Source organism: Procambarus clarkii, chromosome 87 (genome assembly GCF_040958095.1).
Source record: "Procambarus clarkii isolate CNS0578487 chromosome 87, FALCON_Pclarkii_2.0, whole genome shotgun sequence".
NCBI classification, from domain to species: domain Eukaryota; kingdom Metazoa; phylum Arthropoda; class Malacostraca; order Decapoda; family Cambaridae; genus Procambarus; species Procambarus clarkii.
In genome coordinates, this window is record NC_091236.1 from 11,202,483 (window position 1) to 11,217,454 (window position 14,972).

At 48.2% G+C, this 14,972-nt stretch overlaps 1 protein-coding gene across 4 annotated transcripts in view; it reads right to left on the minus strand.

The window, feature by feature from the left end:
• LOC123746966 (latrophilin Cirl) overlaps nt 1-14,216 on the minus strand; it is a 32,769-nt gene extending 18,553 nt beyond the window's left edge. For 3 of the 4 annotated variants that reach the window (XM_069317424.1, XM_069317422.1, XM_069317425.1), the window contains exons 1-2: nt 13,900-14,216; nt 4,604-4,710 (exon numbers count right to left, since the gene is read on the minus strand). In XM_069317424.1, coding sequence (XP_069173525.1) covers nt 4,604-4,710; nt 13,900-14,201 — 409 coding nt within the window. In that variant the 5' untranslated portion in view covers nt 14,202-14,216. Of the gene's footprint in view, nt 1-1,294; nt 1,402-4,603; nt 4,711-13,899 lie in introns of all 4 variants that reach the window. The other variant, XM_069317423.1, reaches the window with a different exon arrangement.
• Between the last annotated feature and the right edge of the window lie 756 nt (nt 14,217-14,972).

Below are 14,972 nucleotides of genomic sequence, written 5' to 3' on the forward strand. Positions count from 1 at the left end.
GGAGGGGGAAAATTTGCAGGCTTGAGGCTGATGGGAAAGAAGAGGGAACTTCTAGTCCGAGGGACTAATGGAACAGATAGCTAGACCTCAGAGCTGATGGGAAGGAGAACAGGCTTGGGGAGACTAATGGATAAGGCTACACGGAGTCTGTCAGCCTCGACACTGATGGGTAAGCCTAGAGAGAGAATTTGTTAGTCCTGAAGTCTTAATGGGTAAGGCTAGTAGGCGCTTGTAGGCCTGAAGGATCACAATGGGGAATAGAGGTAACCGCTAGGTCTAGATACTGAAGAGTGAGAATGATGAAGATAGAACTGACAGACCAGGCTGATGGTCCACCAACATCCCATAGCGAGTGAAATACACAAACGCAAGACACAAGAGACCAAGGGATACCAAACCTGGAGACTTACATTTTTTGGAAGGAAGAGGAAGGACTGGAGAATACTAAGCCTTGGAAAGTGGAGGGTTGGTAAGACCTGGAAGGAAAAGGCAGTGCCACAGGGGTTACAGGGGGGTGACAGGGGTTACAGGGGTTGACAGGTACCATGGGGTGACAGGGGGCCAGGGAGTGACAGGTACCATGGGGTGACAGGGGCCAGGAGGGTGACAGGGGCCAGGGGGTGACAGGTACCATGGGGTGACAGGGGCCAGGAGGGTGACAGGGGCCAGGAGGGTGACAGGGGCCAGGAGGGTGACAGGGGCCAGGGGGGGTGACAGGGGGCCAGGGGCCAGGAGGTGACAGGGGCCAGGAGGGTGACAGGGGCCAGGGGGTGACAGGGGCCAGGGGCCAGGAGGGTGACAGGGGGGCCACATTAACATGTAAATAGCACCATGGCTCACACCGCTCACAAAGTTTATCCCACGTCAGCCTCAGTTTTGATGTGTTCATAATGACATCACAGCTGGCCTCGACCACTAAATGATTAACATGAATATATGAGAGAGTAGACAAGAGAGAGAGAGAGAGAGAAAGAGAAGAGGAGAATGTGAGAGATTAGCGGAGAAAGGGGAAGATGGTAGCAAGGAAAGAGAGTGGAAGAGAGCAAACACAGGAGAAAGTGAGGAATATGAATATACCATAATAAAAAAAGGGAGAGAGAGATAAATAACGAGAATCTTCCCCCAAAAAATCATAACAATTTGCAAAATGAAACAAAAGAATAGCGCATCACATAGATTCCAAACGCCATAACAAAGTAGAAACCACAATAACGCTAGAAAATCAATAGTTCAAGGTATACCAAACATCACTGAAACCCCCCCCCCGGTACCACTTGGGGGATACCAACTTTACCTGCGTTACACTGGTAGTGGGCCTCCAGGTACTTGTGGGTACCAGGACACCCGTCGCCGAAGCGGGCGGTGTTGGCTTCGATGGTACAAGAGGGCTTTCCTGAGCAGCTTGCGTGAAAAAGAGACAAAAAGATATTCCTTTCAGACACGACATGCAACACACACACACACACAAGCCGGGGTTAGTTAGTGGCCGCACTAAAGCCTTAGTTGTGTGCTCACCCTCCCGGACAGATGGGATAGGTACTTACGGGCCTATCCCACGGCCAGGGAGATTTTCACGCTCCTATCCCACGGCCAGGGAGATTTTCACGCACCTATCCCACGCGCAGGGAGATTTTCACGCTCCTATCCCACGGCCAGGGAGATTTTCACGCACCTATCCCACGGTCAGGGAGATTTTCACGCTCCTATCCCACGGTCAGGGAGATTTTCACGCTCCTATCCCACGGTCAGGGAGATTTTCACGCTCCTATCCCACGGTCAGGGAGATTTTCACGCTCCTATCCCACGGTCAGGAATAATAGGTGCTCATATCTTTTAGCTATGAAGGGACTCAATCCGGTGAATAGGCTAGCTTACGCACGATCTGGAGAGAGCGAGAGAGAGAGAGAGAGAGAGAGAGAGAGAGAGAGAGAGAGAGAGAGAGAGAGAGAGAGAGAGAGAGAGAGAGAGAGAGAGAGAGAGAGAGAGAGAGAGAGAGCAAGAGCGAGCGAGAGCAAGCAAGAGCGAGCGAGAGCGAGCAAGAGAGAGCAAGAGAGAACAAGAGCGAGCAAGAGAGAGCAAGAGCAAGAGAGAGCAAGAGCAAGAGAGAGCAAGAGCAAGAGAGAGCAAGAGCGAGAGAGCAAGAGCGAGAGAGCAAGAGCAAGAGAGAGAGAGAGAATGATTATGTCCGTGTTTCAATCGTGAAGGGAGCAAGAAGGACAAGGCAAGAAAGAAGAAATAGGAGAATTAAAAACAAACCAGGTCCACCTATCACTTGCTTCCCACCCCCCCCTCCCCCACCCCAACACTGGCCGCTAACCCCAATGCTCCAAGCTTGATCTTAGCCAACCCGCCAACACCGTGAATATCCCGAATTAACGTTACTATGGCGGGTATATAAATCTGTAATGATATAGTCTCGTAAATCGTCCCGGGGGGGTAAGGGACGATCGAGGTGGACGATATACCTATATCTTAAATGCTGAAGTTTTAATAACCGACCGTCAACACAAGTGGCGTCAAGGGGGCGGAGTTAGCCGGGGCCCCCGCACTGCCAGACGTACGACCCCTTCCATACAACTCTCAAATAAATAATACCCGGAACTCTCAAGGCACCCAAGTCATGGGGGAACATTGAATGAATATATAATAATCTATTACAAGTTGTAGTTAAGTCTGTATTTACGTCGGGTAAATCTTTTGACCACCGTTTGTAAAGATGTTGAGGGAATTTTGCTGAAGGCTACTGAGTCGCGATCAGGAGATTGTGGGGTGATGCTAAGATGAGATCTGAGAGACGGTGAGACGCTGAGATAGCGAGAGAAGCGGTGGAGGGAGAGAAGAGTGAAGACTAGAGAGAGAAGGTGGCGGCTTCACACACCTTTGGCGGGAGAATTAACTACCTGGACCCTCCCTCTCCCCCTCCCTCCATAGCTAACAAATTATTTACTTCCTCGAACTCCTGAACCTTTCTCATTTCTCCTCTAGAGGAGCCTCCTACTTCACCTCCAACTCGACACCTTCCCCCTTCCTCCAACACATCGACCCTCCAATTCCTTCTCATCCCGCGCCACGTTATTCTGTCCATTCCTATCTTCCTAAGACCTCCTCCTCCTCCTCCTCACATTTTTTTGGGCCTTACCTGATCAAGATCCTTATCTCAATAACACCTTCCACCCCCTCCCACTCCCCTCCCACGCCCCTCCCACTAATAGCATGTGACTGGTGACTAATATACAGTATTAGCTGCCTTCTCCTCTTCTCCGTTTACTAATTTTCTTTCCCATTATCGTTTGTTTCCCTCCCTCCCCTCCCACCTTACTCTCCCTTTCTGCATTTTCCCTCCCCACTTTCTCTCTGTCTCTCGCTAGTTCTAACCCCTCACTTCTTTGAGGGGGGCGCACCATACCCCCCCTCCCTCTCTCTCTCTCTCTCTCTCTCTCTCTCTCTCTCTCTCTCTCTCTCTCTCTCTCTCTCTCTCTCTCTCTCTCTCTCTCTCTCTTTCTGGCTATTTCCTAACCCCTTCACATCAAAAGCCATCCATTCTGCTCTCCCCCCCCCCACCACTACCACCCCCCTCTCCTCCAAATCTTGCAACTACCCCTCCACTGTGTCTTGGAGGAGAGTGCCGAGGAGGGAGAGGGGATTGGGTTGGGGAGGGGGGGGGATATTAGATGGAGAGGGGGGGGGTGTAAGTGCAGCTAGAGGAGTGATTCTGTGGAGACGAGGAGGGGGGGTGTGATGAGAGGGGGTGTGTGTGATGAGAGGGGGGGGGTGCAGAGGAGAGGGGGGGTGTTATGACGCAATAAACTATGCTAAAAGAAGATAATTGTTCGGGTAAAATGTCCAAATACCGGACTATTTTGTCGTAAATCAGCGATAGGATCGTGAGGTGGGGGGGGGGGGGGTGAGGCCGCGTCAACTCTTGTGAAACTGGAGGAGGCTGTGATGGAGGGGGAGGGGGGGGATGAGGGAAGGAAGGGGGAGAAAGAAGGAAGGAAAGGAAAAAAGAGGAATAATTGTATCACTATTGGTCTGTAGTATCCTCCTCGCTTGGTACGGTACGTTTCTGCTTGGTACGGTACGTTTCTGCTTGGTACGGTACGTTTCTGCTTGGTACGGTACGTTTCTGCTTGGTGCGGTACGTTTCGTATCCATTCAACTCTTCCACTGGCAGCATCACTGCCTGGATCACCCCCCAATCCCTCATCACCCCCCAATCCTCCCTCCCTCAACGAACGAGACTGCAAAACCATTCATTCGCGGCTCTATTAGTTAGTGGTGTTAGTAAGGTTATTTGCTACTGACTAGCTGATCTATGCCACAAACCCAATCCCCGTTGTTAGTGTGAACCGGTGAACCGCTTCGCCAAATCACGAACTGCTTCAACCGTATTCACGAATTAGGTGACCAGCCGCTACGCTGATCGCTACTTCGAAGTGCTAAGTGTTAGTAATACTAGTAGCAACAATGTTAAGGCACTAGTTAGGCTCCTAGTACCTCTCCTTCCTCTAGAAACTAGCCTCCTGAGCAGGAGGAGGAGGAGATAAGATTCGGGGAAAATGCAGAAAGGACAAAGGCGCCGACGGAGGACTCGAAAAGTTACCTAAGGCGCATGCGTAGTGGACTTCGATGTATTTGTGGGTTCCCGGGCAAGGGTCGCCGAAGATCTGGCTGTTGACTTCTGTTGAGCAGTTGTCCACTCCGCTACACCTGTGTCCTCAACTCTTTTAGTAAATTGTATATTGAGACCTGACGTTTCTCACTCCTCTCTCTCCCTCTCTCTCTCTCTCTTTGTCAACACATTGTATTAATCTCTCTCTCTCTTTGTCAACACATTGTATTAATCTCTCTCTCTCTTTGTCAACACATTGTATTAATCTCTCTCTCTTTGTCAACACATTGTATTAATCTCTCTCTCTCTTTGTCAACACATTGTATTAATCTCTCTCTCTCTCCCTCTCTCTCTCTTTGTCAACACATTGTATTAATCTCTCTCTCTCTCTCTTTATAAATTATTTTTGTTTTCTTGTCTAACATGTCTAACATTCTCTTCTATACAACTTGTTATTGTTGTAAACCATTCTACATTTTCTCTGGATAATATGTTTCTATAATTGCTTACTAGTTCGACTTCTGTAAAGCTTTCTTTCACTGCTATGCCATCATTTTCTAACCTTTTTTGAGTCGGTTAGAGAGAAGAATAGCTTTTTGGAGTCGGTAATTGAGCTGCTTTTCACCTAGCTTCTAACTCAGCCCGCTTTGAAAACGCTTTCTCAAACTTCTCTAACACTTTCTAATGTTTACTTAAAACCTGCTTCCCTTTCAGCAGCAAACTTCTAACTTCTGTTTACTGTACTTTGAAGCACTTTCCTAACATCGCTAACACCTGCTTAATGGGGTTCTGGGAGTTCTTCTACTCCCCAAACTACTAACTTCCTGCTAACAAACCTCCCAATACATCTAACACTTGTTGTATTTCTTCTAACATTTGTTAATTGATGCCTAAGACCACCTCTCTGCTAGTAACTAATTCACTACGACACCTACAGCCAGTCTTCTAACGCCTCGTATCAGTACTTTAGCTAAGTTACTCTTAAGGTAAAATAGGTACCTGGGTGTTAGTCAGCTGTCACGGGCTACTTCCTGGGGGGTGGAGGCCTGGTCGAGGACCGGGCCGCGGGGACACTAAAGCTCAGAAATCATCTCAAGATAACCTCTCAAGAAAGTAGCTAATTACTGAGATAGTTACTCTAACGTAACTACCTCATCACGGGGGGGTCTATATACCACCTAGTATATAGTACTAGTATATATAATATATAGTATATTCAGCAGCACATAGGCCTAACTAGCAGTTAAAACCCACTTAAAGTTCACCTTGAGACCTTACTTAAAGAAGAACAGCACTTGACAACACTTAATTTGAAAGTACATATCAGGGACATAACTCATTAACTGTAATGGGGAGGTAATTAACTTAAATAATAATATATGAAAGAGAAATGTTAACAAAGAATAACATTAAGTGACAAATTAAATTAATTTCTAGCATGTTTCCAAATTTTAACAATTTGAATAACACAATTTAATATGAAAAGAAAGTATGACTAAATTGAGCAATAAACAGATAATATATATATATATATATATATATATATATATAACATTTTTAAATGCAACATAAAGATGAAACATAATATACAATTACATAAATACTATTAACTAAAACCTTAACACAATGTTTACATCAACATCAATCAACATCAATCAAGAATCATGCACAGTGTCAATATTATCAGCATATATAACCCCCCACATATTACCAGCATATATAACCCCCCACATAGCCGTCAAGTTACAACCCCCGCTCCCGTGCCAGGTAAGTCCACTACGGGCTCACCATAGCCCGTGCTACTTGGAAACTTTTTGTTCCCAGTAGCTGAATCTTTTAAAACAACAAACCCCACACACATAGCTAAGATGTTTAAACCCCAAACATTCATTCACATACACTTCCTTCAACATATTATTAAATGTAAATTATTCATTTCTTATTAACTGTATATATTCACTCAACCTATCAGTCCTGAAGAACGTCCCCCCCATCCCCCCCCCCCCCCACCGAATTCCCCCATATTATATAGATTTCCCAAAAATTTTTATATAGATTTTTTGGGGGGATATATACCCATGATATATCCCCCCACACACACACCCCCAAAACATACCCACCGAAGATGATAATTATAAATGGTTATCTTGAAGTGGTTATCTTGCACTGGTTATCTTTCAGTGGTTATCTTTCAGTGGTTATGATAATTACAGCGCTCTACAGGGAAAACCATTCACATAACTCGCACCTTCCGCCATTTCCTATTCGAAGGTCAAGGCGGAACAAACGATGACCGTAGCTCGAGGTCACGGGCGCTGTACACAGGTAACGATCAAACCAGAGGGGACTGGGCTCTGTGGCCCATTGGCACCACTGGTGTAATGACACACACACAATGCGGACAAGAGGAATAACGTGAGACAAATTTAAGACGCAGTTTGATATTCCAAATAGTCACGAATTCGGAGAGTAGTAGTGAAATAAAACAAAGTTGGTACTTAACTCCTTTAAGAAGCTTAAAGAGGTTTAAAGAGACTAAAAGAGGGCTTAAACTTCTCTTAACTCCGTTAAGAAGAGTTATGTCTACAATGCACAGTGTACAGTACCGTACGTGGTACTGTACAATTAAAATGTACATTGCACAAAATATAATGTACAATCTATATTATTATTTTGAGACACAGGCAAGATACATATTACTGTATCGCGATAAAGCACCTAAGTTATTGGGATCGACTCTAAGCTCTCCAAATGTACTCACTAGTAAGGAGACGAGAGAGATACCAAATAATATACACGTGGAAAATACTGGAGGGCCAGGTCCCAATTCTACACAACATACTGGAGTGAACGATATGGAAGAAAATGCAGAATAGAACCAGTGAAGAGCAGAGGTGCCATAGGCACAATCAGAGAACACTGTATAAACATCAGAGGTCCACGGTTGTTCAACGTCCCCCCAGCGAGCATAAGAAATATTGCCGGAACAACCGTGGACATCTTCAAGAGGATAGTTTCCTCCAAGGAGTGCTGGACCAACCGGGCTGTGGTGGGTATGTGGGCCTGCGGGCCGCTCCAAGCACCAGCCTGGTGGACCAAACTCTCACAAGTCGAGCCTGGCCTCGGGCCGGGCTTGGGGAGTAGAAGAACACCCAGAACCCCATCAAGCAGGTGGCGTAAATGCTTGCTGAAACCTGTGAGAGGATTGTAGGTGTAGGAGAGAGGCGAGGAGAAAGACCCTGTAGGGTGTAGTGAGGGCGACGGGTAGTAGTGGAGTGGATGGTAAGAGGGATATGTACTTTATATGCTCAATGGCTGGGGGCGCTAGTGGGTGAGAGAGCTCCAGAGAGCGCCAGAGAGCGAGCGAGATGACACGGTGTCACAATCACCCATTCCCTATCACCACCACCACACTACCCTCCTCTACCACTACCACCACCACCACCACCACCACCTCGGACGCGGCCCCCCCACCCCCCTACAAACATCCCAGGGGCGACAAGCGTAATATCACTAATTTGGATGAAGGACGGGAAGGCCAGGGGGAGGGAGAGGGAGGCGGGCAGCGCCTACCTGGCTGAAGGCTCGGTGTTAAAACTGCCACGTATTGGTGTTAATGTTAACGCCGCCTGGTGTTAACCTGATGGACCCGTAATCGCTTTAAACGATCTGTGCGCCGCGTCTCCCGATAAAAATATATTGAAAGGTACGACGGCGCGACGTTCTGTTTTGGCGGGAGAAGGTTGGCGTTCGGGAGACGAAGTCGTTGTTATTGTTAAAGATTCAGCTACTTGGAACTTGTCCAAGTAGCACGGGCTATGGTGAGCCCGTGGTGGACTTACCTGGCACAGGAGCGGTGAGATAAAGTCGTTCTGCTTCGCTTTTGTCTAGAGCATGAGGAGAAAGCGGTACGAGGACAGGATAGGAGCTGGGATAGAGCGACAGAGTGGAGCAACGGTGATCAACCACTTGGGTCATCGGGGGATCGAACTCCGGCCTGCAAAAAAAAATCGAGGCCATCGCTGCCGCGACTAGTCCTAGTGGCTGGGCATATGTAAAATGGATCTTCATAGGTCAATAAATGAAACCACGACTCTCGAAGCCTGGTCATGATAAATTCCAGGTTGGTTTAACCAGGTTATCTTGAGATGATTTCGGGGCTTTAGTGTCCCCGCGGCCCGGTCCGCGACCAGGCCTCCACCCCCAGGAAGCAGCCCGTGACAGCTGACTAACACCCAGGTACCTATTTTACTGCTAGGTAACAGGGGCATAGGGTGAAAGAAACTCTGCCCATTGTTTCTCGCCGGCGCCAGGGATCGAACCCAGGACCACAGGATCACAAGGCCAGCGTGCTGTCCGCTCGGCCGACCGGCTCCCTAAGTCGAATGAGTCTACTAACGCGAGTCAAATTCTCGTTATCAAGGGGACAGGAAGCCTGTACTTAGGCTTATTGACGTCCCGCCCTCAACACAATTCAACTACAAGCCTTTCCCAGAATGCACCCCACAACAGTTCTCTAACTCCCTGGTGCCCATTTAACTGCTAGGTGAACAGAGGCATCAGATGAAGGGAGAGACATCAAACCTTTCCTGTCCCGCCCGGGGTTTGAACCCCTGGATTGTGTGCCGAAGACGTAGACCACTGTGCAACGAACATGCTCCGGGATGACGTATTTAACGCCATCTCAAGAGTTGTTCTCACCTAGTTGTGCTTGCGAGGCGGAGGGGGGGGGGGGGGGGCTGAGCTTCAGCTCTTTGGTCCCGCCTCCCAACTGTCGATCAAGGTGTGTAGGGCTCGTTCCTCTCTCATTCGACTTTATCTTTCTCATCATCCAATTTTCTCTTACCAATTCCTCCTCTCTCATTCGTCTTTCCATTTCAGTGCTTCATTTCTCTTTCACTTCCAACCCTTTACTTTCACATTTCATTTTCTCTTCTTAAAATCCCTCTTCTGGGCTTCCCGCCTCTTCTGGGCTTCCCGCCTCTTCTGGGCTTCCCGCCTCTTCTGGGCTTCCCGCCTCTTCTGGGCTTCCCGCCTCTTCTGGGCTTCCCGCCTCTTCTGGGCTTCCCGCCTCTTCTGGGCTTCCCGCCTCTTCTGGGCTTCCCGCCTCTTCTGGGCTTCCCGCCTCTTCTGGGCTTCCCGCCTCTTCTGGGCTTCCCGCCTCTTCTGGGCTTCCCGCCTCTTCTGGGCTTCCCGCCTCTTCTGGGCTTCCCGCCTCTTCTGGGCTTCCCGCCTCTTCTGTTCCACCTTCCACAGGAGCCTCGCCCTTCACCTTCAGGGCAGACGCCATGATAACATCCCAGGGCGGTGATAAGCCCTCAGAGCCCTACTGATCCACCACCCGAGCCTGATCCGCTTTTTCGGATCCACCGAAAGGAATTCGCGTTTCTCAGCGGCATTATTAACCACACTGTGGCGGGGAGGCAGACACCGTGTGTGTGTGTGTGTGTGTGTGTGTGTGTGTGTGTGTGTGTGTGTGTGTGTGTGTGTGTGTGTGTGCGTGTGCGCGTGTGTGTGTGTGTGTGTGTGTGTGTGTGTGTGTGTGTGTGTGTGTGTGTGTGTGTGTGTGTACTCACCCAATTGTGCTTGCGGGGGTTAAGCTTTGGCTCTTTGGTCCCGCCTCTCAACCGTCAATCAACTGGTGTACAGGTTCCTGAGCCTATTGGGCTCTATCATATCTACACTTGAAACTGTGTATGGAGTCAGCCTCCACCACATCACTTCCTAATGCATTCCATTTACTACCTACTTAACACTGAAAAAGTACTTTCTAACGTCCCTGTGTACTCATTTAGGTACTTGGGTGTGTGGGTGTGTGTGTGCATTCACCTAGTTGTGTTCACCTAGTTGTGCTTGCGGGGGTTGAGTTCTGCTCTTTCGGCCTGCTTGATACCTGCTTGATGGGGTTCTAGGAGTTCTTCTACTCCCCAAGCCTGGCCTCGGTGAGAGCTTGGTCCAACAGACTGTTTCTGGGAGCGGCCCAGCGTAGGCCCACATATCCACCACAGCCTGGTTGGTCCGACACTCCTTGAAAAAACTATCCAGTTTTCTCTTGAAGATGTCCACGGTTGTTCCGGCAATATTTCTTATGCTCGCTGGGAGGACGTTGAACAACCGCGGACCTCTGATGTTTATACAGTGTTCTCTGATTGTGCCTATGGCACCTCTGCTCTTCACAGGTTCTATTCTACATTTTCTTCCATGTCGTTCACTCCAGTAAGTTGTGTAGATTTGGAACTTGGCCCTCCAGTATTTTCCACGTGTATATATTATTTGGTACCTCGTCTTCTTTGTAGAGAGTATATTTTTAACTCTGTCGTAGCTCAGTCGGTTAAGGCAGTGTCTGGGATGCTCCCGGACGCAGGTTCGAATCCTCGTCACGGCCCTTGTGGATTTGTACATTTTGAGAGCTTTGAGGGGGTGGTGGAGGAAGGCGGTGGTGGAGACAGTTGGGCCGTGTCTGGTAATAGATGAGAACATTGCGACGACGACGCAAAGTTTGGGAGAGAGAGGGGACACGGGGGAGAGTAAGGGGGGGGGGGGGGGGGACAAGGGGAGAGGGAGGAGAGAAAGGGAAGGGGTCGTCACGTCCCAGGTAACGGGGACATTAGTTTCCGGCAACAAGGAAGGGGTAAGGGAAGGAGGGGGGGGGGGGTTGCTCCCCATGGGGAGAGAAGATGTGGTCGTCTGAGGGGGGCGATGCCCCTTGAGGGGTGAATGAGGAGGGGGGGGGGGTTGATCCCCAGGGGGTCGTGCATCTCCATCACGCCCCCTCTCCACCATAACTCACTCGGTCTGAAGGGAGGGGAGGGGAGGGAGGGTGGAGGGAAGATGGAAGGGAGAAGATGGAAGAGAGGGTACAGAGGAAGAAAAATGGAAGAGAAGGAGGGTGGGGAAGGTGGGAAGGAGGGAGGGGCATATGGGAAGGGAGGGAAGATGGAGGGGAAGGTTATGGGTGTTAAGGTTAAAGGGTAAGGGCAGAGGGAGTCTTTACCTGTGGCTGCTTTTCAGAGTTACAGCCAAAGCCCAGCCTGTAGTACAGGAGGTCTTCTGATGGTTACATGAACGGGACCTGTAAGGAACAGGTCTTCTGTACCTTACAGCGGCCTGGCAGGATCACAGAGCCTTGAAACCCTGGCTGGTCCAGCTGTATGCCAGGGGAGATGCAACGTTGGTTTCACTAGAATGACTCTTCCTTTACCTGGAGTACACCTGAAGTGGGTTCTGGAGTTCTTCTCTTCCCCCCCCCCCTACCCAAAACCCGGCCCAGGGCCAGGCTTATCTTGTACCTTCTTGAGGTTATCTTGAGATGATTTCGGGGCTTTTTAGTGTCCCCGCGGCCCGGTCCTCGACCAGGCCTCCACCCCCAGGAAGCAGCCCGTGACAGCTGACTAACACCCAGGTACCTATTTTACTGCTTCAAGACCTTTGTCTTGAAGCTTCTCCTAAAATGGCATATCATTTTCCTGGATGATAAGTTTAGTGTTGCAATATTTAATTTTGTTTCGCCCATGTCCCGACAGCATTATTCCTGGACCTTTTACACAGGGCTTATGATCAATGGGGAGGTTTTCCCCTCATCCATCTTTTATAACAATTTGATGAAATTGGAATTTTGTCACAGCTAAATGCGAGTTGTTGTTTTCCGGCGGCCAATGAGAAAACTGCAAATATTCGTTTGTAGTTTGTCATTGGCTTCGACTTAAGTCATCTTCATGTTGCTTCTGTTATCGCCCTCTTAAGTCTTACACCAAGAAGATGTTTAATAATTTCCAATTTTACAAATAGTTTACTCACTCACTCACTCTCTCACTCTGTGTGTGTGTGTGTGTGTGTGTGTGTGTGTGTGTGTGTGTGTGTGTGTGTGTGTGTGTGTGTGTGTGTGTGTATTATATATATATATATATATATATATATATATATATATATATATATATATATATATATATATATATATATATATATATATATATATATATATATATATATGTCGTACCTAGTAGCCAGAACGCACTTCTCAGCCTACTATGCAAGGCCCGATTTGCATAATAAGCCAAGTTTTCATCAATTAATTGCTTTTCGACTACCTAACCTACCTAACCTAACCTAACCTAACTTTTTCGGCTACCTAACCTAACCTAACATATAAAGATAGGTTAGGTTAGGTTAGGTTAGGTAGGGTTGGTTAGGTTCGGTCATATATCTACGTTAATTTTAACTCCAATAAAAAAAATTGACCTCATACATAATGAAATGGGTAGCTTTATCATTTCATAAGAAAAAAAATTAGATAAAATATATTAATTCAGGAAAACTTGGCTTACTAGCCAAATCGGGCCTTGCATAGTAGGCTGAGAAGTGAGTTCTGGCTACTAGGTACGACATACATATATATATATATATATATATATATATATATATATATATATATATATATATATATATATATATATATATATATATACATATATATATTAGTTTAATGTTTTGAAAGCAAGGAAGCCTCCAGCTGCTTCCCTGACTTAGTAAAGGTGCCATCACAATTTAGACGATGGGTCAGGCCCCGCCTAGTGGGTCTTAACTCCCATAACGAGGCCCTTGGGGTTGGCACAAGGCTGGAGGCCCTCTCTAGATGTTTCCGTGTTTCTTTCCTGTATTAATCCTACAGCCTCCCATCCCCCCTACTACCTCCCTCCTCCTGGCTCTGCCAACCCCCCTAAATGATCGATGCTGACAAGAGAGAGGCATCATCTGACTGTTTTACAACCCCCAACCCCACCTCATTCAGACCAACACCTGTCTGCTTGTCCCCTCTCAACATCTGCTTGCCCCCCTCACAACACCTACATGTCTGCCCTAACACCTACCTATCCCCCCCTCACAACACCTAAATGCCTGCCCCCATCACAACACCTACATACATGCCCCCATCAGAACACCTGCCTGCCTGCCCCCTCACAACACCTAAATGCCTGCCCCCATCACAACACCTACATACATGCCCCCATCACAACACCTGCCTGCCTGCCCCCTCACAACACCTAAATGCATGCCCCCATCACAACACCTGCCTGCCTGCCTGCCCTAATACCTACCCCCCCCTCACAACACCTCCCTCCCTCACCCCTGCCCCCATCACAACACCTGCCTACCTGACCCAACACCTACCTACCCCCTCACAACACCTACATGCCTGCCCCCATCACAACACCTGCCTGCCTGCCCCAACACCTACCTACCCCATCTCACAAACACCTCCCTCCCTCACCCCTGCCCCTCTCTCTCACCTTTCCGCCAGGACGCGGTGGGTTCTGGGACTCTGGCAGTTGACGGACCACTCCGTGTTACCGTGGGCGTTACAGATGGTGATGGAGAAGCGACCGTAGTTGGCCCGGATAACGTTGATCACGTTCCCGGGAGCACAGTCGATGCTGAGCGTGGTCCCCTCGCACGCGTACGCCGTCCTGTACGTCTGACCTGTAGGGCGAGAGAACACAGCTGTTAGTGGAGGGTCTGGCACTGTAGAGGGCCTGGCACTGTAGAGCAAGAGAACACTAGCAACAGTAGAGGAACACAAGAGGCGCAGCATCTGGCGCTACTGGAGCTCTTTAAGATATACTTTCCCACCTACCGAGTGCTCTCTTTCACATCTTTGAACATAATTAGCATACAGTCTTAAAACATCCTAATACTGGACTAATTGGCTATGTATAAGTACTACATAAAGTATTGCGCATGAAGAACATGTGAACATTACCAACAGTCTCTCAGTCTCAGTTTCTCAGTCTGTCTCTCTCTCTCTCTCTCTCTCTCTCTCTCTCTCTCTCTCTCTCTCTCTCTCTCTCTCTCTCTCTCTCTCTCTCTGTATGTATCTCTCTCTCTCTCTCTCTCTCTCTCTCTCTCTCTCTCTCTCTCTCTCTCTCTCTCTCTCTCTCTCTCTCTCTCTCTCTCTGTATGTATCTCTCTCTCTCTCTCTCTCTCTCTCTCTCTCTCTCTCTCTCTCTCTCTCTCTCTCTCTCTCTCTCTCTCTCTCTCTCTCTCTCTCTCTCAACCATCCGGTAAGGCAGAGCATGAGGGAGTGAGTGGCACCCAGTTAACCCTGATAAAACTGTTCACTATATTCCCCCTTGGAAAGATGTGGAGGTCTCTCTGCATTATACTCCCATCAGTGTAAAACAAATGTATAACACTGACATTTTGAGATGTATAACATTAGAAGCTATTGACAGTCATCTTCAAATTCTCAAACCGACTGAATCCTATGCCTTTACTGATGGCTCTGTGCAGTTAGGCACTGGTAGAACAGGTTGTGCATGTGCAGTGTATAAAGGGAATGAAATGATCATGACTAGTACACAGA